Source organism: Marmota marmota, unplaced genomic scaffold (genome assembly GCF_001458135.2).
Source record: "Marmota marmota marmota unplaced genomic scaffold, marMar, whole genome shotgun sequence".
NCBI classification, from domain to species: Eukaryota; Metazoa; Chordata; class Mammalia; order Rodentia; family Sciuridae; genus Marmota; species Marmota marmota.
The window spans coordinates 28,278,237-28,305,633 of NW_026000229.1; the positions used below are offsets into that span (position 1 = coordinate 28,278,237).

The 27,397-nt window shown below is 34.0% G+C and overlaps 1 protein-coding gene across 5 annotated transcripts in view; it reads left to right on the plus strand.

Moving 5' to 3' along the window:
* Nucleotides 1–27,397, plus strand: part of Dmxl2 (Dmx like 2) — a 159,272-nt gene that overhangs the window by 37,287 nt on the left and 94,588 nt on the right. For all 5 annotated transcript variants that reach the window (XM_015480657.2, XM_048793030.1, XM_048793028.1 and 2 more), the window contains exons 7-9: nt 17,558–17,736; nt 20,027–20,210; nt 23,474–23,648. In XM_015480657.2, coding sequence (XP_015336143.1) covers nt 17,558–17,736; nt 20,027–20,210; nt 23,474–23,648 — 538 coding nt within the window. The remainder of the gene's footprint in view (nt 1–17,557; nt 17,737–20,026; nt 20,211–23,473; nt 23,649–27,397) is intronic.

A 27,397-nucleotide genomic window follows, 5' to 3' on the forward strand; every position in this document is an offset into this window, starting at 1 on the left:
TCCTCCCACCCCAGGCAATCAGAATCTTGAATTTTATGTTTTATCATTTTATTGCTTATTTAAAAAAATAATTTCACATGTGTAAATTCTCAAATAATATAATGTTTTACTACAGTTTTGAGCTTACACCATATAGTTGATTTTTTTTTTATGCAACTTAATTTTTGTAATCTTTGGAGGTATTGCCAGTTTTCCAAAGCATTTATACTGCTTAACACTCTCACTAATAGTGTACATAGTTCTTATTGTTCGTTGTCAGCACTGATGTAGTCAGACTTTTAATCTTTTGTATTTGGTGAATGCCCATGTTACCTCATTGTAGGTTTAAAGGGCATTTCCATGTTATTAATAAGGTTGTTAAATACCCTTTCATAGGTTTATTGGGTATTTGGATGACTGATTTAAAAGCAAATGATGGGTCAGTCCCTTGTCTAATTTTTAAACAGTTGTTTAAAAATCTTTTTTCTTACTGATTTGTAGGAGTTCTTTATTTCTGAGTATGAACTCTTTATCAATTATACATTTTGTAAAGATGTTCTCTCACTTATTACTTATTCATTCACTTTATTAATGGTATCTTTTTGTGAATAGTGGTATTTAATTTTAACATCAAGATTATTAAGTTTTTTTCCTTTAAGTTTGAGCTCTGTTTAATAAATTTTTCTACGTTGAGATTCTGAGGATTTTCTTATATTAATAGTAATTTTTTCCCCTCTTGTTTTTGGTATCAGGGATTGAATCCAGACATGCTTAACCACTGAGCTACATTCTCAGACATTTTTTTTTAATTAATAAAAATTTGAGACAGGGTCTCACTAAATTGCTGAGACTGACTTCAAACTTGTCATCCTTCTGCCTCAGCCTCACAAGTTATTAGCATTACAGGCATGCACCACTGTGCCTGGCTTATTGTATAATCATCTAGATGAGTTTCTTAAAGTTTTGTTTTGTGTTTTTGTCTTTTATCTAGTGGAGCCTATATATCCTTCTAAACAGTATTATTTTTTAAAATGCATAAAAGAAAATACACAACATTATAAAGGAAATGTTAAAATAATGACTTCATGATACTGAATTTTGTGATAATAGACATACATTTTAATAAATGCATATAGTAACAAAAATTAGATCTCAAATATGGAAAGGTTAAAGTTTAATTGCATTTAATTTTTGCATATGCAATAAAAACTTCCATATATCACTTTATAAAGTAAAGCTAAGCTTTCCAAGAATATCAGTATTCATCCATGGCTTTTTGAGTTAATCTCTAGTTGTGAAAATATTCAAATTTACTGTTTTGTGGTTGCATAATTACTTGGCATAGAGTTAGTTGCTCAATAGTTACATGAATAACATAGACAGGAAAACTGCACAGCACATTATAGACAGGAAGATTGCAATCATGTGTAGTTTAGTGGTAGTTTCAATAACAAACAGTTTCCAAGTAAAGATGAATGTAAAAACATTTTGATATATAGCAACTGTCATGTGATATGAAAATATTTATGATCTCTAAGATCATGTGTAGTGCTAATGTTACTTTCGTTTATTGAACCATTTCCTTCAATTAGCAGTTTTGAAAATAGAGAATTGTTCTTCTCCATCCAAGTTCATGGTACTACTGGGTCTTAGTTTTCTTAGTTTCCCTAAATGTAGACCTTGAGATAAGGATTCAAATATCAGTAGTTAATATGGGAATGATTACAAGAAATATACTGACTTTGAGGAATACATTAATGAACTTGAAAATATACCCTTTTTTTAGTGCCTTTCCAAGCTTAATTCTCTGGACACCCTGGTAGCCAGTGTTCCTTGCACACAGCATTCCTTACACATGTTCATTCTTCATACACGTCAAAAATTGAGGGCTGGTGAGGACACAGCATTGATTCTCAGCACTCAACCAGCTCTTTGAAAACTGCAGGCAAAGATATGGAGATGCATTCAGTTGAAACTGGCACACCAAAATACTAAGGCACAATGAGATACAGATGATGTATTGCAAATATCTTTTGTATCTTGACTTCTAACCATGGAACCTTTGGGTCAGGGGACCTTGGGCTAAGAATTCCTATTCTAGAATCTGGAAATTTTATGTTTTGTTTTTCACATTTAGATCCAAAATCTTTATGGAATAATTTTTAGGTATGGTTAGGAAGAGACCAAGTTTAATTTTTCTATATGACTATCCAATTGTCGTATACAACTTATTAAAAAGCCTTTCTTTTCTTCATTGCTCTGTATGCCTATTTTTGTTATAAAATCAAAGTCCATATTTCTGTGGGTCTGTTTCTGGGCTCTTTTCTCTAGTCCATTGGTCTTTTCTTGTGCCAGTGCCATCTGTCTTAATTGCTATAGCTTTTAAATTGTTTTGATATCTGGTAGAGCAAGTTCTCCCATCTTGTTTTTCTTTTGTAAGATTAGTGTGTTTATTTTTGGCCCTTTGTATTTCCATATAATTTTAGAATAAGCTGATGTTTTATAAAACAAATGAACAGAAACTCTTTTATGATCTTGATTGGTATCGCATTGACTTTATACGTCAGTTTGGGGAGAATAAACATTTTATAACATTTAGTTTTTCCATCTGGGAACATAGAATGGACATTTGTTTATTTAAATGTTTCATTTTCCTCAGTAATATTTTATTAATTTTCTATGTGGAGATCATAAACATATTTAGTTAGATTCATTCCTAGGTGTTTGATATTCTTTTTTGGGGGTGGGACGGTGGTTACTGGGGATTGAACTCAGGGGCACTTGACCACTGAGCCACATCCCCAGCTAAGGGTCTCATTGAGTTGCTTAGTGCCTTCCTTTTGCTGGGATGCTGGGATCACAGGTGTGCACCTCTGCACCTGGCTGTTTGATATTCTTGATGCTGTTATAGATGATATCATTATGCAAATATCACTTAATAATTGTTGCTGGTATATGGACGTGTGATTAATTGAAAAAAATTTTATTTTTTAGTTACAGTTGGACACAATACCTTTATTTATTTATTTTTATGTGGTGTTGAGGATCGAACCCAGGGCCTCGCACGTACTAGGTGAGCGCTCTACCGCTGAGCTACAACCCTAGCCCCTGATTAATTTTTGCATATTGGCATTATGTCCAGCAATCTTACTAAACACATTAATTCTTATAATTCCTTTGTAGATCCTTTTGGATTTTATCTATGAATAGTGAGTACTATTAGTTCATTTTTTATAACACTCATGTTTCATATTATTTTCTTTTTTTAACTGAAATATCTAGGACCTCTAGTATAGTATTGAATAAAAGTGCTGATAAAAGTTATCTTTTTCTGGGGTTGGGGTTGCATAAAAATAAAATAAAGGTATTGTGTTCACCTGTAACTAAGTAAATATTAAAAAAAGAAAATAGTTATCTTTTTCTTATTTTTCATTTCAAAGAGATACCTTATACTATGTCACCATAAGTAAGTATATGTAAGGTATTTATTGTAGATATTCTTTTTCAGATAAAGGAAGTTTCCTTTTACTTGTAGTTTGTTTGTAGTTTTTTGCGGGGGGGATTGAACTCAGGGGAACTTGACCACTAAGCCACATTCCCAGCTCTATTTTGTATTTTATTTAGAGACAGGGTCTCACTGAGTTGCTTAGTGCCTCATTTATCATTATTTTTTATCTTAATCTTTTAATAAGGTGAAATACATAGACTGATTTTCAAGTGTTAAACAAACATTGGATTTCTGGAATAATCTCAACTTGATTATAGTGTATTATATTCTTGGATTCTGTTTGCTCTTGTTTTAAGATTTATGAGAGATCTATGTGTTGGAGTGAGATTTGTCCCCCCCCCCCCTTTTTTTTGGTACTAGAGAATTGAACCCAGGGACGCCACTACTGAGCTACATCCCCAGCTCTTTTTACTTTTTATTTTGAGACAGGGTCTCACTAAGTTGCTTGGGGCTTGGCTAAGTTGCTGAGGGTGGCCTCGAATTTGTGATCCTCCTGCCTCAGTCTCCGTACATGCTGGGATTACAAGTGTATGCCACGACACCTGGCTTTTTCTTTTTTGAAAAGCCAATTTAATCCTTAGAGATTGTCTTTGGGGTTTTCTTGGCAGTGTGGAGGTGCTTCTGAACTGACTTTTCATAGAGCTGTTTTAAAAAAAGCTTTAGCATTTGTTTACTGTAGGTTCTTACCAGAGAAAACAGACATAATCAGAACACAGATAACGTTCTACCAACTATCTATGTCTGTTCACTTCTCTACTATGTATCTGTATATTCTGCCTTGCCTTATTTTACCATAGATGACTCTGTGCTTTTACATAGGGCCAATTCTTTCGCAAATATATATACTAGATCTTATTTGCTTGTTTACTTAGGGGCATCATTATTAGTTAACTCTTCTATTTTCAAATCTGTTTTCCCTTCTCTCCTAGGTCATTTAATTAGCCTGTGTTGTAAACTGAATGTTTGTAACTCCCCAAATTCATACACTGAAGTTCTAACCCCCAGTTTGATGGTGTTAGGAAATAGAGACTTTGGGAGGTACTTTGGGTTAGATGAGGTCACAAGAATGGGTGTGTTAGGATTAGTGCCCTTACAAGAAGAGATAAGCAAGCTTGCTTTTTCTGCCATGTGAGGGTACAGTGAGAGGATGGTCACCTACAAGACAGGAAGAGAGCCCTCACCAGAACCCAACCAGGCTGACACCCTGATCTTGGACTCTTAGCTTCCAGAGCTATGAGGAAATAACTTTTTGTTGCTTAAGCCACCCAGTGTTTCTTTTTTTGTCTGTTTGTTTGTTTTTTGTTATGGCAGCCCAAGCTGACTCATACAGCGTGGTATACCAAATGTGCTATAATCGTGTTCATTGTAGAATAAGTAAATAACAATAACTCGTGGCTTTCCCTCCCAGCTTCTGCCACAGTTCCCTGTCTTCCTTGTAAAATCTAGAAAGTGCTGCTGTCTGCTTGTGTTTCTCCTCATTTTCAGTTGAGCCCTCCCACCATCACTTCTCTGAAACTGTCCTCAAGAGACTTCCTATTACTGAATCCTGTGGTTAATTCTTACTAAACCTATCAGCATAATTTAACTTGGTTGGTTATTTCCACCTTCTTTTAAAGCCTTACTTTTGTTTAGAGAAGTTTTAGATTCCTAGCAAAATTGAAAGGAAAGTATAGAGAAATCTTATATACGCTCCACTCCCAAACATGCATAGCTTTTCTCACTAACAGCATCTCCAAATAGAGTGGTACATTTGTTGTTAATGATGCACCTACATTGATGAATCATTACCACTTAAAGTCAGTACTTATATTACACTCTTGGTGTATACATTCTGTGGGTTTGGAAAACTATAATGACATATATCTATTATAATGTCATACTGAATATTTTCACTGCCCGAGAAATCCTGTGTTCCTCTTTTTAATTGTGGCTGCCTTTCCTGTTTTTTTGGTGTCACAGTCTCTCTCTATTTTTAAATGTTGGGGTACCTAGGACTCATTTCTTGGACCTCTCCTCTCTCTATACTCTTTATTCTTAGAGATCTTGTCTTATGGTTTCAGATGCCACTTAATTGCCATTTTTATATGCTGATGACATTCAAATTTGTATCTTTTGGCTGTATTTCTCCTCTAATTTTCACTCCCCTCACCTTGAATTATTCCTCTGATGCCTCTAACTTCAGAATATATCTACATTCTGCTCACTTTGACATTATAATCTGGTTGAAGTCATCATTTATCACTCATATATTTTGTTTTTAAATATATTGTAGTTGTCAGTGGACCTTTATTTTATTTATTGATACATGGTGGTGAGAATTGAACTCAGTGCCTCACATATGCTAGGCAAGCGCTCTGCCACTGGGCCACAACCCCAGCCCTTATCACTTGTATTTTTACATTATTTAAAAAAAATTTTTTTTGGTGGTGGTACTGGGGATTGACACCTGGAATGCTCTATCATTAAGCTATATCCCCATTCCTTTTTATTTTGTATTTTGAGACAGAGTCTCAGTAGGTTGTCCAGGGTGGCCTCAATCTTATGATTCTTCTGCCTCAGCTTCCTGAGTCACTAGGATTATATGTGTTCACCATTGTGCTTGGCTTATATATTAAAATTTTCATTACAATATTTTTCCAGTTTTTGCTTTCTTCCTGTAATTTCAAACCGACTGGTGGAGTAATCTTTGAAAAATGGAAGTCAGATCATGTCACTTTTCTGTTAAAAACCGTCAAAAGATTTCTCATTTTATTTCTGAAAATCCTGAGTCTTCATGATGGCCTATCAGGCCTTATATGTACTAGGTCCCCCATCACACATTTGACCATATCTCTGGTTATTTTCTCCCTTGTATGCTGGACTCCATTCAGACCTCATTGTTGTCCCTAAACAGGGTAAGGATGTTCCCATCTCAGAGTTTTAAATTTGTTGTTCTCTTGGCTTATAAAACTCTTTCCCCAGAGATCAGCATTGCTTTCCCCCGTTAATTATCACCTGAGTGTGGTTCTCCCTAAGCACCTCTTTTAAAATTTTACTGTACCTTACTCTGCTCTATTCTTTTTGCTTGTCTTAATTTTACTCATAACATTTATAGGTAGGAGTCTTTATTAGTTTTCTTTTATCGTGTAACAAATGACCACAAACTTAGCAATTTAAAATCAAACGTCAGGCTGGGGCTGTAGCTCAGCAGCAGAGTGCTTGCCTTGCATGCATGGGGCACTGGATTCGATCTTCAGCACCACATAAAAATAAACAAATAAAATAAAGGCATGCTGTCCATCTACAACTACAAAAAAACCCACCAAAAAACAAAAAACAAAAAAACAAAACAAAACAAAACCCACCCAAATGTCTATTAGCTCCTGTAGATTAGGAGTCCTGGATGGTTTATCTAGAAGCTTCTGATCAGGGAGGATTGGAAAGGTAAATAAAAATGTCAGGGCTGAGTTTTCATCTGGAGGCTTGACTAGGATATAATTAATTTTCAAGCTCACTCAGGTTTTTGTTGGAATTTATTTCTGTGCAGCTGCATGACTAAGGGGTTTGCTTTTTGACTACTGTTTGCTGAAGACCTCTCCCAGACCCTAGAGGCCTCTCCCAGACTCTAGAGGTTGCCTGTAGTTCTTTGCCATGTGTGCTCCTTTTTGCTTCCCCTCCTAAATAATAGAGCTACCTAAACAACCTTGCTAAGCAGAAATCAAGGAGCCTAAGGGAAAAAGAAAAAATAAATACAGCTAAAATAAGTGGGAAGGGAAAAAACTTAAACTGGATTTAAAAAATAAAACCCTGAGAATTTTGATAAGCCAGTTCAATCATCTTCAAATTAAAAAAAATCCTTAATATGCAGAGATTCACAAAGAATTTTTCTTGATGTCCAAGAAGCATGGCCCAATAAAGGAAAACTTTTCAGAATCACAGGAAAAATAGTTTGAAAAATAAAAATAGATTGTACTGTCATGTGTAACTAAAAAGACCAAATAAAAATAAAAAAGAAAAAAAAGTTTGAAAAATCATGTAATTCATGCTTTTGATCTCTTAAATTATCAAAGTTAAATTACCTTTAACTTTGGATTTTTAACAGTTAGTGCCCCATTACTTTTAAAATTTAACCATGAAAAATAATTCAGATTTTTTAAAACTCATATTTCTTAAGATTAGCATAAGTGAATACTTAGGATAGTCAGTCATTCCTTTGACTTAATGAGACCATTTTGGTGAAGTCTTGAATGATTTAATTGAACCATTCAGAATGATCAGAGAGCTGCTCTAGATTCCTATTGGAATGTAGCTTTATAATATTCCCAGTTAGTCATTGCTTTGATATCAGCTTGCATATTGTGCATACTATGTATTTAGAACACATTTTCCTGTTATCCCCTGTGAAATATCATTAATGGCATTATGATTATGGGCAGGTAGTATATATACTTTTATTTGAGACATGTACTGTATTTTATTTTTTTCAGCTTCCCCCCCCCCCATAGCTTTATTGAGGTAAAATTGAAGTATAATAAAATGCACATATTTGAAGTGTATGCAGTTTGATCAGTTTTGGCATGTACGTAACTAATACAATCAATATAAAAAGCATTTCCATTACTTTTTTTAAAATTTGAAATCATGCAGACTGTGTTTCCTGTATGATTTATTACATTAGAAATCAATCACCTTAAGATATACAGAACCCCACCCCCACATGTCAGCTATTTCAAAATTAAATGCCACACTTATAAGTATCTCAGAGGTCAAGGAAGAAAGCATAAGGAAAGTAAATAAAAAGTGCTTTGAACTAAGTGAATATAAAAGCTTAAAATATCAGGATCTCTGGGATGAAACACTAAAACGAACATTTATAACTTAAAGTACTTGTATCAGAAAGAAGCTAGGAAATTTTATTTTCATATTATGTAGTAGAGGGCTTGGGATATAGCTCAGTTGGTGGAGTGCTTGCCTTCCATGCACAAGGCCCTGGGTTTAATCCCCAGCACCACCCCCCCCCCCAAAAAAAAAGTAGTAGGAAGGAAAAACTAAGATTTAGGAGCAGAAATATATGAAACAGATAAGAAATAATACAGCTAAAATTTGATAAAAATCAAACAAATCTAATCAAGAAAAGAGCAAGAACACAAAAATTAATATCAATGGAAAGGGAGCTATCAGAATAATTCTACAGGTGCTAAAAATATATTAAGGTAATATTCCAATTGTATGCTGACATATGTGACAGCTTACATAACATGATTTATATTAGAGAAGGATCTGTGTGCTGCTGAGAAGAAAGTGTATTCAGTCATTGATGGATGAAATATGCTATGTATGTCTATTAAGTCTAAATTATCAATTGTATTTTCTTACTTCTATAGCTTCTTTATTTAGTTTTTGTTTGGAGGATCTATCCAGTGGTGACAGAGGCATGTTAAAGTTATCCAGTATTATTGTGTTGTGGTCTATTTGATTCTTTTTTTCTCTTTTTCAATTTTTTATTTGTAGAACAAATAGTTGTACATGACAGCAGAATGCATTTCAATTCATCATACATAAATGGAGTGCAATATTTTTATTCTCCGGTTGTACATGGTGTAGAGATGTACCATTCATGCAATCATACATGTACCTAGGGTAATGATGTTGATCTCATTCCACCATCTTTCCTATCCTCATAACCCCTCCTCACCCTTCCCTTTGCCCAATCCAAAGCTCCTCCATTCTTCCCATGCCTGCCCCCCATCATAGAAAACATTTGGCATTTGTTTTTTTGGAATTGGCTTACTTTGCTTAGCATGATATTCTCCAACTCCATCCGTTTACCAGAATGCCATAATTTTATTCTCTTTTAATGCTGAGTACTATTTCATTGTGTATATATACCATGGTTTCTTTATCCATTCATCTATTGGTGGATGTCTAGGTCAGTTCCATAGTTTAGCTGTTGTGAATTCAGCTGCTGTAAACATTGGTGTGGCTATGCCATTATAGTATACTGATTTTAAGTCCTTTGGATATAGACCAAAAAATGAGGAGGTTTGTTTGATGTATGTATTTAGATGCTCCATTGTTTGGGGCATAAATTTACGATTGTTATGTCTTGATGTATAATTTCCTTAAGCAGTATGAAATGGCTTTCTTTGTCCCTTCTGATTAATTTTGGCTTAAAGTCCACTTTATCTGATATGACGATAGAAACTGCTGATTGTTTATGTGATCCATGTGAGTGATATGTTTTTTTCCCACACTCTCACCTTCAGTCTGTGGATATCTTTGATAGTTGTTCTTATCATGATAGTCTCTTCCTCATTTCTCTTTCTCTTTGTGTGTGTGTAAAAGAATTGATAGTACATTTTTGGAGGAAAACTATTAGGTAAGTCTTTTTCAGACAGCATATTGTTGGGTCTTTTTTTTTTTCCTTCAAACTTTATTGTATCTTTTTTGAATGTCTTTATTTTTATTTATTTATTTTTATGTGGTGCTGAGGATCAAACCCAGTGCTTACACATGCCAGGCAAGCTCTCTACCACTGAGCTACACCTTCAGCCCCAGGTCTTGTTTTTTAATCCAATCTGCCAGTCTGTGTCTTTTGATAAATGAATTTAGGCCATCAATGTTCAAGGCTATTATTGAGATATGATTGGTATTCCCATTTATTTGTGTTTATTTCTAGTTTTTAATTTGAATTTAGTTTTTCATTTGATTGACTATTTCTTTAGTGTAGTTCCTTCCTTTGCTGGTTTTCACTTTTTTTCCCCCATTTCATCTTCATGGGATATTTTGTTGAGATTGTTCTGTAGTGCAGGCTTTCTAGTTTAGAATTCTTTTAACTTTTTAAAACATGTATTTTAATATGTATATTGTTTAATGTATTTTATCATGGAACTGACCAAAGAAAAGATATTTCAGAATTCTCTAGGATTGGGGTTCGGTGGCAGATCCCTGGGTTTTGATACCTAGTACACATTCCTCCTCTGCCCTCTATCCCCCAAACTAGTCACCTATACTTGTAAGATATATGAGAATCTTTGATAGTTGTTCCTACATCATGATAGTCTCTCCCTCATTTCTCATTCTTTATAGATATGTGTGTGTGTGTGTGTGTGTGTAAGAGAATTGATAGTACATTTTTGGAGGAAAAACTAATTTGGAATTGTACCTGAAACTAACCTTAATTCCCACATATAACAAATATTCTTTTGAATTTTGCCATATATCCTGAACTGTTCATGATGAATATGACAGGTAAGGTTCCTGTCCTTGTAAAAATTACCTTCTAATGAGAAAAGAAAGACAGGAAAAACATCAAGTATTAAAGAGTAGTATCCAGGAAATTAAGACAGGATGATGTAGTAGTGCAACTGGGTTTCTGTTAGAATAGACAGTCTTTATAGGAAGGTTTTTTGTTCAGGGAACATCAAGTATGAAAAGTATGAATTATCTGAGGTTGAAATTAGCAGGGATTTTTTTTCGGGGGCAGAGGGAGTACTGGGGATTGAACCCAGATGTGTTTTATCACTGAGCTATATCCCTAGTCCTACTAAGTTGCTGAGGCTGGCCTTAAGTTTGAGATCTTCCTGCCTCAGCCTCTTCTGCTGCTGGGATGATAGGTGTGTTCCATTATGCCTAGCAGGAATAAGCGGAGATTATTGCAGAACAACAGAATGTTATAGTGGCTAGAAGAGAATTTAAGATACATCCAGGTTAAGATGTCAAATAGGAAGGTTCTTTTTCAGAGAGACAGGAGTTTGCTGGAAAAGTCAAGATTAGAGATGTGGAGTTTGAATTCATGAGCAAAAGGTGGTGTTTAAAGTTATAGGCCCGGTGAAATTAACTAGAGAGAGACAGTTTATAATAGCGAATGGGACTCAGGATCAAATCCTTCAAGCGTTAAGTAGGAAAAAAGGGGGAGAAGCCTACAAAGAATTCTGAGAAAGAGTGGCCGTGCAGTAGAAAGAAAACTAGGAAAATGTGATATTAGAGAAGTCAAGAAATACAAAAGTTGGGCTGGGGATGTGGCTCAAGCGGTAGCGCGCTCGCCGGGCATGCTTTCGGCCCGGGTTCAATCCTTAGCACCACATACAAATAAAGATGTTGTGTCCGCCGAGAACTAAAAAATAAATATTAAAAAAAAATTATCTCTCTCTCTCTTTAAAAAAAAAAAAAGAAATACAAAAGTCAAGAAATACAAAAGCCAGGGTTGTGGCTCAGTGGTAGAGTGCTTGCCTAGCGTGTGTGAAGCACTGGGTTTGATCCCCAGCATCACAGAAAAATAAAACAAAATAAATGTATTGTGTCCATCTAAAACTAAAAAAATATATATTTAAACAAAGAAGAAATACAAAAGACTCAAGAAGGAGGAATAGTCAAATCTATCAAATGGCTTAGAACACATGATAGAACAGTTTGAATGTGTGTACACAGTCTAGTCCTAACAGTGCATAATTAAAATATAAGCTTAAGGAAACTCAAAATCATATGATTTTGTGATTTTAGCTATCACAAAAGAAGCTGTAGTTTTCAGAGCTAAAGTCTACTTCTCTGCCCCTCCACTTGGGTAGGACCCAAGTTAGCACCTTCTTAGATCTAGACCCTTAGTGTACTCTCTTAAATGGACCCTCCTGTAATCTACTCTTCTCACAGAAGTTAGTTGAACATACCACTCCCCTGTTCATAGTTCTTTAATGACTCATATTTTCTCATAAGATGAAGATTACAAATTCTTACCCTCATCTGTGAGGTTCTTCTGTGTAATCCGGCCCCTGTAGCTTCTTTCCACCTTAACATCTACCACAGTGATGTCCTTTCAGGGCTTTGAATTTGCTAGGCTCTTTGCTGCTTTCAAGGCCTTTAATGTTCCATTCTCTCTGTTTAGGGAACACTCATCCTTCCCTGTTCATCTTCTAAGCATTCTCCCATTCTTTTTTTGGTACTGGGGATTGAACCCAAGAATGCTTTCCACTGAGCTATATATCCTCAGCCCCTGCTCTCTTTTTTAAAATTTTGAAACAGGGTCTTGCTGATTTGCTTAAGGCTTTGCTAAGTTGCTGAGACTGGCCTCGAACTCGCCATCTTCCTGGTTCAGCCCTCCAGTTAACTAGAGATTATAGGTGTGCACCACTGGCTGTGTCCTTCCATTCGTGATGTAACCTCTGACTGTGGTAGGCCGCCATGTCATGTGACCAGCGTTTTTCCTCTCCTGATTGGTTGAGGCACTGTCGGTCACTTTCAGTGATCTGGCCACTTTTAAGTGGCTGTAGATGATAGCCTAGCCCCGATTTTGAGATTAGTAAAAAAAAAAATGTAGCAAATGTTTGTTCTTCATGCATAGGCGTGTCTTCCTACAGCTCCATGGGTCGAGCTATGCTCACCTGTTCCTTTGTGATATTAATCCTTTGCCCTGTTTGAGATAGAATGTTCCATGGAAACGCCCTTTGTGTGTCCCCTTCTCTTACTCTGCCCTTGGGTGTGGCCTTCCTAGATGTCAGTCAACCTGCTGACAGCAGACATCATGAAGCTAGACTCAGCCCCCTGAAACCTGACTCCTTGCCTAATTTGAATGGCTTTTCCTCAATAAAAGGGGTCAGCACAGGCTTGCGCTCTCTATTTTTCTGCGGACCCTTAAGGTCAGGGGAGCCATCACAGGACCCCCAAAGAAAAAGGTATCTCGTCTCTTATGTGGTTATTTTGGGCAGCCCAGTTCCCCTGGAGTGATCCTGAGTGTTTTAGTCATGAAGAATGCGACATCTGACCTCCCAGATGGGGTCAAATCTCCCAATTAAATGATTTCCTAGTTCCCTCTATTTTTTATCTGTAGAATTTATTTCATTTATAAATGAAATGATAATGTGTGTCCCTATTAAGTGTTGTCTTTCCTTCTAAAAAATATATTTTATTGTCCCTGTCTCCATCCCTGCCCCAACTGTATCTCCAGCAGTTCAGCCTGCATTTAATAAATATTTGTTGTCTGAATGAATCTTGTAACTTATTCTGTAGTTGTACAGGTAGTTAATACCATACCATTATTACCCATTTGTGTACTACAGATTGATTTTGATTTGAAGTAAAAAAATGGCCTGAAAACCTTTGAATTTCCTAGGGTGACATTTGGCTCTTTAATAAATCTGTATCTGGATGTGAACAAATGCAGTAAAATAATTGGTTCTTATGAAATATATTTTAAAAGGCATGTAATTGGATTGAATTATAAGTACGTTTGGGATGGGGAGTGTATTTCAGTGGTAGAGCCTTTGCCTAGTATGTGCAAGGCCCTTGGTTTGATCTCTGGCACTGTCAAAAGAAAAAAAAGAAAAGAAAGAAAGAAAGAAAAGAATAGTATACTGATACAAATTTTGTGATTTTTACCCCTCCCTAGAAGAACTGTTAAAATACCCACAAAAAATATTTTTTATTTTCAAGATTCTTCCCTTTATGTTAATGATTTCCTTCCCATTGTTTTCATGTTTCTAATTATCTCTCTTTGCTTACCCTAATATGTGATTGTTTTCTTTAACTGTAACAACTGAGTAAACACTGGGATTATTTTAGGGTCTATGGTCTTTAGATAGAGTCCCTTAATACTTCAAAAACTACTCAAGATGTGTAAGATAATCATTATTCATTGTCTGAACATCTGTTTGAACTCTCATCCCTAATGAATCTAAAGGATGCCTTTGTACTTCCAGCAGAGATAAATAATAATACTGAAAGCACATTCCTCTTAAATGGAGCAATTAGGCTTTAAGCTTCTTAATGTGGTTCCCCTCCAGTTTGTGTACTCCAGTATCTTCTTTGAATTTTTATTGCACATAGACTTAGAAGTAGATCATGGAGCATTTTTTTTTCATTGTTTAAGTCATCTTGCTCTAGGCATCTTATGTTCAGTTCTCTTAAGAGCTAAGTATTTCATAATTCTTATGGAAAGATAAGAATCCTTCATTGGTAAGAATCCTCTGAGGGTTAAACAAATGTGTCTTGGGTTTAAAAAGTTTATTTCCTCATGATTTTGAAAAGATAGCACATCTAATTAAGATTCTCTTGATAAAAAGAACAGAAATTAACTTCAGAATGTTGGGCAGTTTTTGCTACCCCCCATCTGTTTTGCTTCTGTTAATAAAGCTAAGTTTGTCTAACTTCATAAAACAGATGGTAACCATGTGGATCTCTCACTAGAAGGCATTTTCTACCACCTCTGCTAGACATGATAGGATTTCAATTTAGGAGTTATGGGACCCAAATCCAATTACTTTCAGAATTTTTGGTACTATAGTTCATTGAATACTTTTGTTGATATGGTCCAATTAAAAAAAATAATGTGGGGAGTTATATTTTTCTTGGGGTTAAGAGTATTTGGAATTTTTTTCTGAGCTTAAAATAAAATCTTACTTATTAAAGAACTGTTTCCACAACTCGTATCTGACTAAATCTTTTTTTTTGTCATTTATTTTTAAAAATTATTTATTTATTTATTTAATTTTAAAAAAATTTTTTTTTATTGGTTGTTCAAAACATTACAAAGCTCTTGACATATCATATTTCATACATTTGATTCAAGTGGGTTATGAACTCCCATTTTTACCCAGTATACAGATTGACTAAATCTTTAGTTCAAGAATTGGTTTCTTTAGTATATTTGCTAGGAAGTGTTCTTGAAATTCTGTTTGTTTATGTTCATAAAGTTCTCTGAACATTTTATATGTAACAATTTGGTTAATTTGTAAACATTTTCAGGTAATTTAAAATGTTCTGATTTCTTTATTAGAAGATTACGTCTTTGAGTGAAAACCTGAGCTTTCCAAGACCTAGAGTGAGATTTGAGGGGGGTGATTTGGCAGGAAAGAGGATAGGGCCACAGGTTTTCCAGAAGCTTTTCTTATGAGAATGCTGTTCCCAGATTCAGTGTTTCATTTATTTAAGAATTGACATACCAACCTCTTTTCCCATTTCAAAATGGAAATCTTTCGTATTTTTAGCATAGGATGGATTTAATATAAAAATGTGGAAAATGAAGTTTTCCTGCCATAGTATGTAACCCCCAATTAAAAAAAGGATTATTATTTTCTATTTAATATATATCTTTACAAACTTTTTAATGCCTTTGCAAGTAATACAGTCTCAAATTAGGTCATGTTCTTAAAACTTAATTTCTTTCACTGGATGCTTCAACCATTAGAGACATTTCTTTATTCATATAATCATTAAAAGCTGTGTATTTCCTTTAACCACTGTTACGTAACTGCAACTCCCATGTATTGTTATGTTGTGCTTCATTTTCATTTAGTTGAACTTATTTCATTTAGTTCTAATATTTCAACATATTAAAAATATTCCTTATGAATTAGAAGAAGTATTTAGTTTTTAAATATCTGGGAATTTTTAAAGATCTCTTTCTGTTATGGAATACTCATTTAATTCTGTTGTGGTTTTAGAGTTTCAGGCAGTAACATGAAAGTGGGGCTGCTTCATTTGAGGGAGAGTCCGTGGAAATGGGAGAAGGTACTAGAGTACCACCTGCTTGTGGAGTTCTTTTCCTTTGTCACTTCTGGGGCGGTCTCAGGTACAACTAGGGTTTTTGAGGTACATAGTCTGTAAATTGGTTACTAGAAAATGATGCTAAGATGAGGAAGATAACATAGAGGAAAACACCTGGTACAATGTTAGGTGATTGTTTCAAAGTAGGTACTGAAAAAGCTTTATTGTATGATTAAAATATCCAAACAAGTGAGACATTAATAGAAACATAACATTTCTTTAATGCAGTATAAATTGAGACTACCAGGGGAGGAAAAAACATACATTTGCCTAACCCAGATGAAAATATTTGAATCTATATATGCTTTTCAGAAATATTTAATTCCAGTGTTTCTTAAGAGGTTGATATTTTTGTATAAATGATGATATTTATTATTTTCTTTAATGTACTTTTCACTGTCCAGGATAAAGTATTGTAAAGCAGGTAGTTTCTATTAAAGAAGATACAATTACTTAGGTCTATAACAAAATAGTCAGAACTAAGTAAAATGATAAAATTAATACCTATACCTGGTTTTGATTTGCATTTCTCTGACAGCTAGAGATGTTGAGCATTTTTTCATGTACTTGTTGATTGACTGTATGTCNACCTATACCTGTAAATATTTTAAATAGGTATAGAAATGATTCTTGACAGCTTCCTGAATAATTTCTCATCATTTAGAGTAGGGATCAGAAAACTATTGGCCTATGCAATAAGAATATTTTTTACATTTTAAAGAGTTGTAAGAATAAAACAAAGAATAATCTGTTTTGCACATGTAGTGACCCACAAAACCTAACTTATTTATTGTCTGTCTGGCCCTTTAGAGAAAAAGCTTTCTGATTCCTAATTTAGAGCAGAAAGTAATTCGTATTTAAGAATTTCACCCTTCACCTGCCTCTAAGGTATCTTTGGTTTCCTGTCTTTGAACATGAAAGATTTGGATTTGGAGAAGTCTGGAGCCAACTTGCTCTCTTATGCTCAGAATCAGTTATCCCACATAGAAAGAAAAACCAACAAAACAGTTTCACCTTTTGAGAATTCAAAAAGGAAAGGATGATAATAGTGACTGATAAGATAACATGGCATATTTCTTAGCCATTTTGAACTTATCTAAGAAGATACCATCAAAATCTTTTCAGTGACCCATGGATCTTGAAATATGAAAAATTGGTATCAGTCTCTATTTCAAAAACTCCATTAAGGGTTGGGGTTGTGGCTCAGTTGTAGAATGCTCGTCTAGCATGCACAAGGCACCGGATTCAATCCTCAGCACCACATAAATGTAAAATAAAGATATTGTATCCACCTAAAGCTTAAGAATAAATATTTTAAAACAACTCCATTATGCAGAGAAGATTGCTAATGAACACATTGTTCCTTTGTTTTTCAAGAATTGTGTTCTTTAGATCATTTTAGGTTTGTTTTTATATAATACATAGGTTTACACATTAGTTTTTAGATCTATCTTTAGTTTTTAGAGATGTCTTAAGTTTTTAAAGTTTATGCTTCTTAAATTTTGATTTGTGTATGTGCAAATTAATTTTATATTGATGTCTGATATTTTGCAGGATGACTGTCTTTTGAAAGTATGGTATCCTATGACTGGTTGGAAGTCTTCAATTATTCCTCAGGATCACCATGAAGTGAAAAGGAAACAGACTTCTACTCAATTTTCCTTTGTTTATTTGGCACATCCCCGGGCAGTGACAGGTTTTTCATGGCGTAAAACTAGCAAGTATATGCCCAGGTTAGATAAATTTAACATATTTTTATGTTTATAAACATAATGAAAATAAAATCCTTTTACTGTGCTGACATGGTTGCTCAACAGAATAGACACTGGAGTCAAGCTGTCTCAGTTCAGGGCCTGCTATTATCACTAGCTTTATGAGCTTGTGACTTTATGCTTTTGAGCTCTTTATGCTTCAGTTTTTCTTTCTGTAGGATAAATTTAGTTTATCTAAAAACTAAATTTATCTCTGAGATACCACCTCAGAGAGTTATTGTGAGACGAAATGTGTTTGTGTGTGTGAAGTACCTAGTATGTGCCTGGGAAATGTTAGCTGGTATTGTGAGTAGTAACTGTCATACTCGAAGATTCTAAGATTTATATGAAAGTAGTAGGAAAACACACAATGAGGGCAAATAAAGCATAGTAATAAGCTGTCAATAATACATGTGGTGATAACGTATGCAGTGAATAAAATGTATTTTTTTAATTTTAAATTTTATTTTATCTTAGGGCTATCAACAGAACTTTCTCAGAGAATTTTTCTTATAGGGGGCTTTACTAGGAATTGAACCCAGGAGTACTTTACCACTGAACCACATCCTCAGCCCTTTTTATTTTTATTTTTGAGACATAGTCTCACTAAGTTACTTAAGGCCTCTATGAGTTGCTGAGGCAGGCCTTAAACTTGCAATCCTACTGCCTCAGCCTCCTGAGTTGTTGGAATTACAGGCATGTGCCACCATGCTCAGCCTTTTCAAAGAATTTTTTTATTGTTGTTGATATTCCAGTGTAAATATCTGTTTTTTTCCCCTAATGTCAATCAGAAGATGCTGCCTTTTTTTTTTTTTTTTTTTTTTTTTTTTTTTGAGATGATGTCTTGCTGTGTTACCCAAGCTGGTCTTGAACTTCTGGGCTCCAGTGATTCTCCTGACTCAGACTCCCAAGTGCTGGGATTATAGGTTTATAACACCACGCCAGGATTCAAAGTATTTTCTATTACATCAATGCTCAATATCCATGGGACGTTGTTTCTGGGACCTCTCACAGATACTAAAATCTGTAGATGCTCAAGTACTTTATATAAAATGGTATAATTTTTTCATCTAACCTATATAATCTTCCTATATACTTTAAACCATCTCTAGATTACTTATAATACCTAGTACAATGCAAATGCTATGTAAATAGTTTGTTATACTCTATAATTTAAGGACTAAGGACAGGAAAAATGTCTGTACATACTCAGTACAGATGCAGTTTTTTCTTCCACAAATATTTCCAATCTGCTGTTGAAAATCCATAGATACAGATTCATGGACATGAAGGGCCAACTGTGTAAATTTTCTCTTATTGTTTTGACATCTCTTAAAGGTACTTATAAAATTAGTTACAAAACAAGTTATACAGATGATTCTTGTATTGTATATACAGATCTAAGAAAGCTGTTTGACATTCAGAATCTTACATAGACATTTGTTTCCTCCATGAAGTAGGGTTTTTTCACTTGCTGAATGAGAATAGCATACATTATAGAGATGCTTAGGAAAAGAAAACAAGGGAAATGTATACATTTTTGGACTTCAAATTTAAAGATTTTTCTATTTAAATTATTCACATATCTTGAAGACACTTGTAATATACTTTTTTGACTGAACTAGATTCTGTATAAACATTTTTTGAAAGGAAAATAATTTTTTCTCTCACAGTAAGCAGTTACTTCAACTGCTTGGTGCTATGATGTTTTTACTGAATTTAATAGACATTGGTTTATAGTTTGTAATAATAATTTACAGTTTTATTATGAAGATGCTTATTTGCTTGCCTATTTATAGTTGCTTGAATTATAAGAAGTATGATGCAAAATAAAACTTCTGCCATAAGGCAGATTACTTAATTACATTTAATGGTCTTTTATTATAATCATTCTGTAACTTACAAGGGTTTCTTTTGATGTTCTGTTTCAAAAATAATATTCCTTGAGAGAGAGAGAAAGAGAGAGAGTGTGTGTGTGTGAGAGAGAGTGTGTGTGTGTGTGTGTGTGTGTGTTTACTGGGGCTTCAGAGTCTGGTTTTCAAGCTGCACATATGTAATCAGACCTTAATTTCTATTGCTTTTATCAAGAGCACTTCCCAGTTTTTATGATTGTACAGTGATATAGGATTTTAAGCTCTTTGATTGCTTTTTCCCATACAGTGTTTTATATTAATGTCATCTTCATACATGAAGAACCAAATATTAATAGCTTTTAATTGATTAGTGGAATTGTTATTCATGGAAACCTTTGTTTACTTCTCTTTGATGTTAGGGGTTCTGTCTGTAATGTGCTGTTAACTTCATGCCATGATGGCGTGTGCCGGCTCTGGGCAGAAACTTTATTACCAGAAGACTGTCTTTTGGGCGAGCAGATTTGTGAGACTACTACTTCCAGCATTGCCAGCACCCTTTCTCATTCTGGAAGACAAAAAGACAGAATACAACATGCTCTTGAGGTATTGTATTATTTAAAGTGGTAAATGAATTTCAAAGATATTTTTCTGTCCCAAATTCATAAGCTAAGATGCAGATGGTACTTGTAATGATGAAATTTATAGCAATAAATTCTCATTTATTTTATGCTTGTGAGTGTATATATTTTTATGCCACTGTAAAGCCAGATAGAAATAATAATGATCTCAGACATGTAGTCTAGGTAAGTCATGTAATTTTAATTTTTTATTTTGCATATCAAATATCAAAGTCTATGAAAGTAGCTAAACATGTAAAGGTTCTTGAAATTAGTTGTAATTAAAAGTGTCTGGTTTTTGTTTCATGAGGTTTAAACTTTATTTTTATTTGTCTCATTAAAAATGACCATTTGTTCCTTAAGAATAAAAATTTTGTTTTTTTAACAAAACAAGTAAATCATATCATTGCTTTATACTAAGGTTGAATATTTTGAAAATGAAATCATTGTTTTCATTTTGTAAATACAGTATGAAAAAAAGGTTCTTTATAAAAGATTAGATTATTTATGATATATACCATCAACTGTTGTGTCTAGTAGGGATTAATGAACAAAATGATATATATATATATCTTATTGAAAATTATCAAAAATTTCTTAAACATAAGTTCCTCTTTTTTTGTGACTATTTTTATTACATAGGAATTCTTATTCACAAATTAGACTAAGAAAAGGAATGTATAATAAAACCAATTCAGTCATGCATGTTAAATATATTTTTCTTCAAAAGATTGAGATCATATAATATAGAAATGTTTTATAGCTTATTTTTATACTTAATATATTATCAGCATCTCTCTACATTACTAATTATACTTGTACATTATATATTTACAGTAATTGTTTAATAGTTGCATAATCAAAGTGGTTTTGCTAAGCAGAAATATTTTATGAGTTGAATAGTTTAAGGATATGGTCCTTTAAAATTTTATATAAAGTAGGGAAGCTATGATACTATTTGTTATTGGCCATTATTTATATGCTTTTTACAATATTCAAAGCATAAATGAAATTAAAAGTGGAAGTCAGAACAGTTCCAGTTATCTTTTGTTTTGATATTGAAATTTAGTATAAGACAGAGTCCTAAAATATTAGCTTAATCTTTATATTTATTTATAATCATTTACATACATAAACTCATGTAACTTTTTTTTTTTTTTGGTACTGGGGATTGAGCCCAGAGGTACTTTACTACTGAGCCACATCTCCAGCACTTTTAAAATTAAAAAAAAAAAATTTATTTTGAAACAGGGTCTTATTGAGTTGCTTAGGTCCTGGCAAAGTTGCTGAGACTGACCTTGAACTTGAAATCCTCTTGTCTCAGTCTCCCTAGTTGCTGGGATTACAGTCATGTGCCATCATGCCCAGCCACTCATGTAACATTTTATCTTCAAATTACATAAAGCCTTTGGAGACTAAAGGTTTTTAGACATCTTTGTATCATCCATGCTGCCTAATATGTTGCTCTTCAAGTGTTAAAATGAATTACTAACTGTGACATAAAATAAAACAAAAAAGATTGGTAAACATGTAACTACAGATTTGACAAACATTTCTATGTTTTAATAATGTCATTAATAATTATATTAATAATGTTACTTAATGATGTTATTAATAATTAAAAAAAAATATATATTTTTTTAATTTTTTATTGTGGGTTGTTCAAAACATTACAAATTTCTTGATATATCATATTCCACACTTTGATTCAAGTGGGTTATGAACTCCCACCTTCACCCCATACACAGATTGCAGAATCACATCATTTACACATCCATTGATTTACATATTGCCATACTAGTGTCTGTTGTGCCTGATTGGCTCTAAGCTATTTTGCTTTCTGATAGCCTTTTCTATAAAATTCCTGTTAGGTCTATATAACTGTATATATATTCTTTTTTAATTTCTTTTAAAAATATTTTTAGTTGTCGATGGTCCTTTATTTGATTTATTTATATGCGGTGCTGAGAATCGAACCCAGGGCCTCACACATGCTAGGCAAGTGCCTTGCCACTAAGCCACAACTCCAACCCCATGTATATATATTCTTAAATTATACTTTTTGTTACTAGGAGAAAGTACCATTGGTATTTGGTCACTTTTGCCAATATAATTTAAAATTATGATAAATGTCAGTGATCTACTGAGAATAATTTGATAAGCAGTTTGGACCAATGGAAATAAGAAATCCATAGTAGACTAGAGGCAGAGGACATACCATAGAACTGATAGTGTTTTCTATATGAAAAGGGATAAGGGTTAGAGAAATTGAAAAGGAAGATCAGATATATTACTTTAATAGAGAAATAATTGATAGCATGTTAGTTTATTTAATTGAATGTGGGAAACAAAGGAAAATAATTAGAAAGCATGATATTGGGGCTGGGTTAGGTTAACAGATTAAAGAAGTACTATGAAATGGGGTTATGATGTGAAGAAAAGATCATGTCCAAAATAGTCCACATGAGCAGGTAAGCTAGTGAAGAATTCCAGTCATACAGATCTATTTCAATTTAAATCACATAGGTCAACACTTGAATAATGAGGACTTTCCTGTCTATTCTTATCTAAGTAGGTTTCTCTTGTTATTTTAGTACCTAGTTTTCTTCTTTATATTAGAGAGAATTTAATTTGGTTATTTAGCTCACTGTTTAGTTCTAAGGAAGAATTTTGGTAGGCAATATTCTTCCTGGTAGGAAGATTCAGTAGTTTTATTTTTACTGTTCTGATTAGGAAATACCATTTCAGTAGGTAGAGACCTACTGAAAGCAGTCTTTGAACCTCCTAATCTTAACCAGAAGTATTTGTACCTTGAATAAGTATTTCTGAGAAATTTATAAATTTATAAAAACTGTAAAGAATATATTCAAAATTGTTCTACCATAATTATGAAAGATGGGGCTGGGTTTTGGCTTAGTGGTAGGTAGAGTGCTTCCCATGGTTCAGTCCTTGGTACCACTACCACCACCACCACAAAACAAAACGAGAAAAAATAAATGAAAAAGTTTTTCTTAAAATTGTCAGGTTCTACAGGGAGGAAAGTCTTAAAATTTTTAATAACCAACAGTTATTTGGGGGTGTGGGAGTATAACCTAGTGGTAGAGTGCTAGCTGGCATCGTGAGAGACACAGTTTGATCCCCAGCACCACAAAAAAGAAGAGAAAAAAAGAAGAAGGAAAAAAAAACTTCTTTGGTTAGCATTTATTAGACCTTCCAGAGTTGGGTTCAGCAACTATCTTTTTATTTTAGACCATTCACCATTTGAAAAATTTAAGAAAAGGACAAAGGAGATCTTCTGTTCTTGTAACTCACACTGATTTAACGCCTGACCAGATGGCAACACATGAAGTTCAGAGACACATTTCCCACCATGCCAATGCACTGTGTCATTTTCATATCGCAGCAAGCATCAACCCTGCGACAGGTAAAGGGTAGTATGGTTTTATTGCTTCTAAATGTGTTGAGGTAAGGTAAAAAATTGAAAAGTGTGACTAATTTTTATAACCTATTTTTAATTTTATGTTATTATACCATGTTCCCTGTAAAATACTTATTAATTGGAATAAGAATGTGTGTGTATGTGTGTGTGTGTGTGTGTGTATGTATGTGTTTTAAGAATGGTAACCATTTCTTAAAGTGTATGTGTGTGTGTATATATTTAAGAATGGTAACCATTTCTTAAATTGGGTGCATTAGTCAGCTTTGCATTGCCATGACCAAAATATCTATCTGACAAGAGCATCTTAGATAAGGAAGAGTTATTTTTGCCCATGGTTTCACAGTTTTCAGTCCATGGTCGGTTGGTTTCAAATCAGAAACATCATAGTGGAAGGGGTGTAGTAGAGCAAAGCTGCTCAGCTCATGGCAGCCATCAATGAGAGAGAGGGGGTAGGGAAGGAGGGTTGTGGGGGAAGGTCCCCTAGAGAAGGTAAACCCTTTCAGGGCAGGACCCCAGTGACCTACTGCCTTCAACCTGCTGCATTGGGAACCTTGTGTTAAACACGAGACTTTGGTGGACATTCAAGATCTAAACCATAACACTGGGATTTATGTAAGTCTCAGGGTATGACTTCCATAAGTGTTTTTGAGCACCTTTGTCTAGAATCTAACAAGGGTTCCAAGTAAATTAGAGCTTGATTGAATCTGGAAACACAAATGGTGGTAGCCTAGTTAATTAGTAAAATTTGTATTTAATATATATGTTTTTAAAGTTATAGTATAATATCACATATAAGTGCACCACATTTCAAGCAAATACTAATTTTTAAAACATATTCACTGAGTTATTATTTGCTAAAAATAGTTTTTTATTTATAGAAATAGGATTTAGGATATGTCTTTCAAATAGTAAACTTTGCTAGTATAAGGGTTCTGCAGTACTACTGGAACCAGGCTTGGGGAACAAAGAAATCATTATCTGATAAACCACTACCAAAAGAAAAAATTGTGAATTATGGCTCTAGATTAAATAAATTACTTTGTTGAGAAAACATAGTTCAATGAGCAAACTAATTTTCATACAGGTTTTTGTTATAATGGTAGGCAGGGGTGGATTGCTTAAAAAATGGGGAAGATTTTTGTCTTTTATTTTGAGATTCTCTATTTTTTTTAAATAAATCTATGTTCTCTCTCTCTCTCTCTCTCTCTCTCTCTTTCCTCTCTCTCTCTCTCTCACAGAACCTTTATTTTATTTATTTTTATGTGGTGCTGAGGATTGAACCCAGGACCTCGCACGTGCTAGGCGAGTGCTCTACTGCTGAGCCACAACCCTAGCCCCAAGAGATTCTCTGTATTTTATCTAGTTTTGTCTATCAGGATTTGAGAAATTATAATAAAATGTATTGATGAACTTAATGATAAATGATGGCAGTTTATAATTATGTTTTGCTGTCACACAAAGTACACTTTAAATAGCTTCTTTGAAAATATATTTTCTGTACTAGATTATTTTTTAAGTTTAACTATTATTTATCTTTATTCTAATTAGTTATACATGATAGAAGAATGCATTTTGACACATCATACATAAATTGAGTATAACTTCTATGTAAATAAAAGCTACACTGAGATTTCATCTCACTCTAGTTAGAATGGCAGTTATCAAGAATATAAGCAACAATAAATGTTGGCGAGGATGTAGGGGAAAAGTTATACTCATACATTGCTGGTGGGACTGCAAATTGGTGCAACCACTTTGGAAAGCAGTATGGTGATTCCTTGGAAAACCTGGAATGGAACCACCATTTGACCTACCTATAAACCACTCCTTGGTTTATACCCAAAGGACTTAAAATCAACCTACTATAGTGATGCAGCCACATCAATGTTTATAGCATCTCAGTTCACAATAGCTAAATTATGGAACCAACCTAGGTGCCCTCCAACAGATGAATGGATAAAGAAAACATGGTATATATATTCACCATGGAATTGTACTCAGCCTTAAAGAAGAATGAAATTATGGCATTTCCTGGTAAATGGTTGGAGCTGGAGAGTATCATGCTAAGCGAAATAAGTCAATCCCAAAGAACCAAAGGCCAAATGTTTTCTCTGACACTTGGGTGTTAATTCACAATAAGGGAGGAGTCTAGGGAAGAATATTGGGTACTCTGGATTAGACAGAGGGAAGTGAAAATAGGGAGGAAATATGGGGGTAAGAAGAATAGTAGGATGAATTGGACATTATTACCCTATGTGCATATATGGTTACATGACCAGTGTACAACCAGAAGAATGAGAAGTTATACTCCATTTATGTATAATGTGTCAAAATGCCTTCTTGAATATTTTAACTATTCTTTTCAGCGCTTCTTTATAACCGTATCTAAATGTATTGTTTTCCTTATATCTCCTTTTACCCTTTCCTCTTATGTGTTTAGTATGAGGCACCTTTTATGCTGGCAACAACATATATGAGTGCTTTTATTTAAGGGCATTATGTTTTTGTTTTGCCTAAAATATATGAGAAAGGCTATGAATATTCTAACATTATTGGTAGAACTTTTATTTATATATTTTATTGAAATGGAGGTCTGTTGCTTCAAGATGAAATGGGTTTTGTTTTTAAATATTTGTTGTATAAAGATGATGTTCAGTAAGTACATATTTCAAAGGATGATCTTTGGTAGTGGCTCTAGATGTGTGCTGTTCAATACAGTAGCTGTTAGCCATGTGTAATTATTTGAGCATTTGAAATGTGGCTTGTCTGAATTGAGATATGCTATGAAATGCACACTGGATTTCTAAGATGGTATAAAAAAGAATGTAAAGCATTTAATAATTCTTTTTATATTGATAATTTTATATTGATTTAAATTTTGCATATATTGGGTCAGATATATTACAAAATTAATTTTACTTGTTGCTTTTTACCTTTTATAACGTGGCTACTAAAATTTAAAAATTACCTATATGCCTTAGCATTTGTGGTTTGCATTATATTTCTATTGGACAATGCTGTGCTGAGTGATTAAATGTTATTTTGCTTCTATTATCCTTTTCAGCCAGACAATTATATTCTAAGAATGTCTTTATAATTTCAAAATACTGATTGTTTTAGGTTTTTATCAATTAACTTTTTTTGGAGGGGGTACCAGGGATTACACTCAGGGGCACTCGACTACTGAGCCACATCCCCAGCTCTATTCTGTATTATATTTAGAGACAGGGTCTCACTGAGTTGCTTAGCGCCTTGCTTTTTCTGAGACTGGCTTTGAACTTGCAATTCTCCTGTCTCAATCTCCCAAACTGCTGGGATTACAGGCATGCGCCACCATGCTCGGCAATTAACGTTTTTTAAAATAATAGTTTTTTTTTAGTTATTGACTGTGATGAAGACTTAGCTTCAAAATAAAATGCAGCTAGTAATAGTCTGCAATAAATTCCATCAATATTAGAAAGCTTGGCTTTTAACTGTATACACAGTCCTAATCAGATGGAATAGAATCATAGTTGTACTCTGTCGATAAGAATTGCATCTCTAGGGAATAGACCAAGAAGGGGAATAGCTGGGTCAAATGGTGGCTCCATTCCCAGCTTTCCAAGAAATCTCCATACTGCTTTCCAAATTGGCTGCACCAATCTGCAGTCCCACCAGCAATGTACAAGTGTACCCTTTTCCCCACATCCTCGCCAGCACTTGTTGTTGTTTGACTTCCTAATGGCTGCCAATCT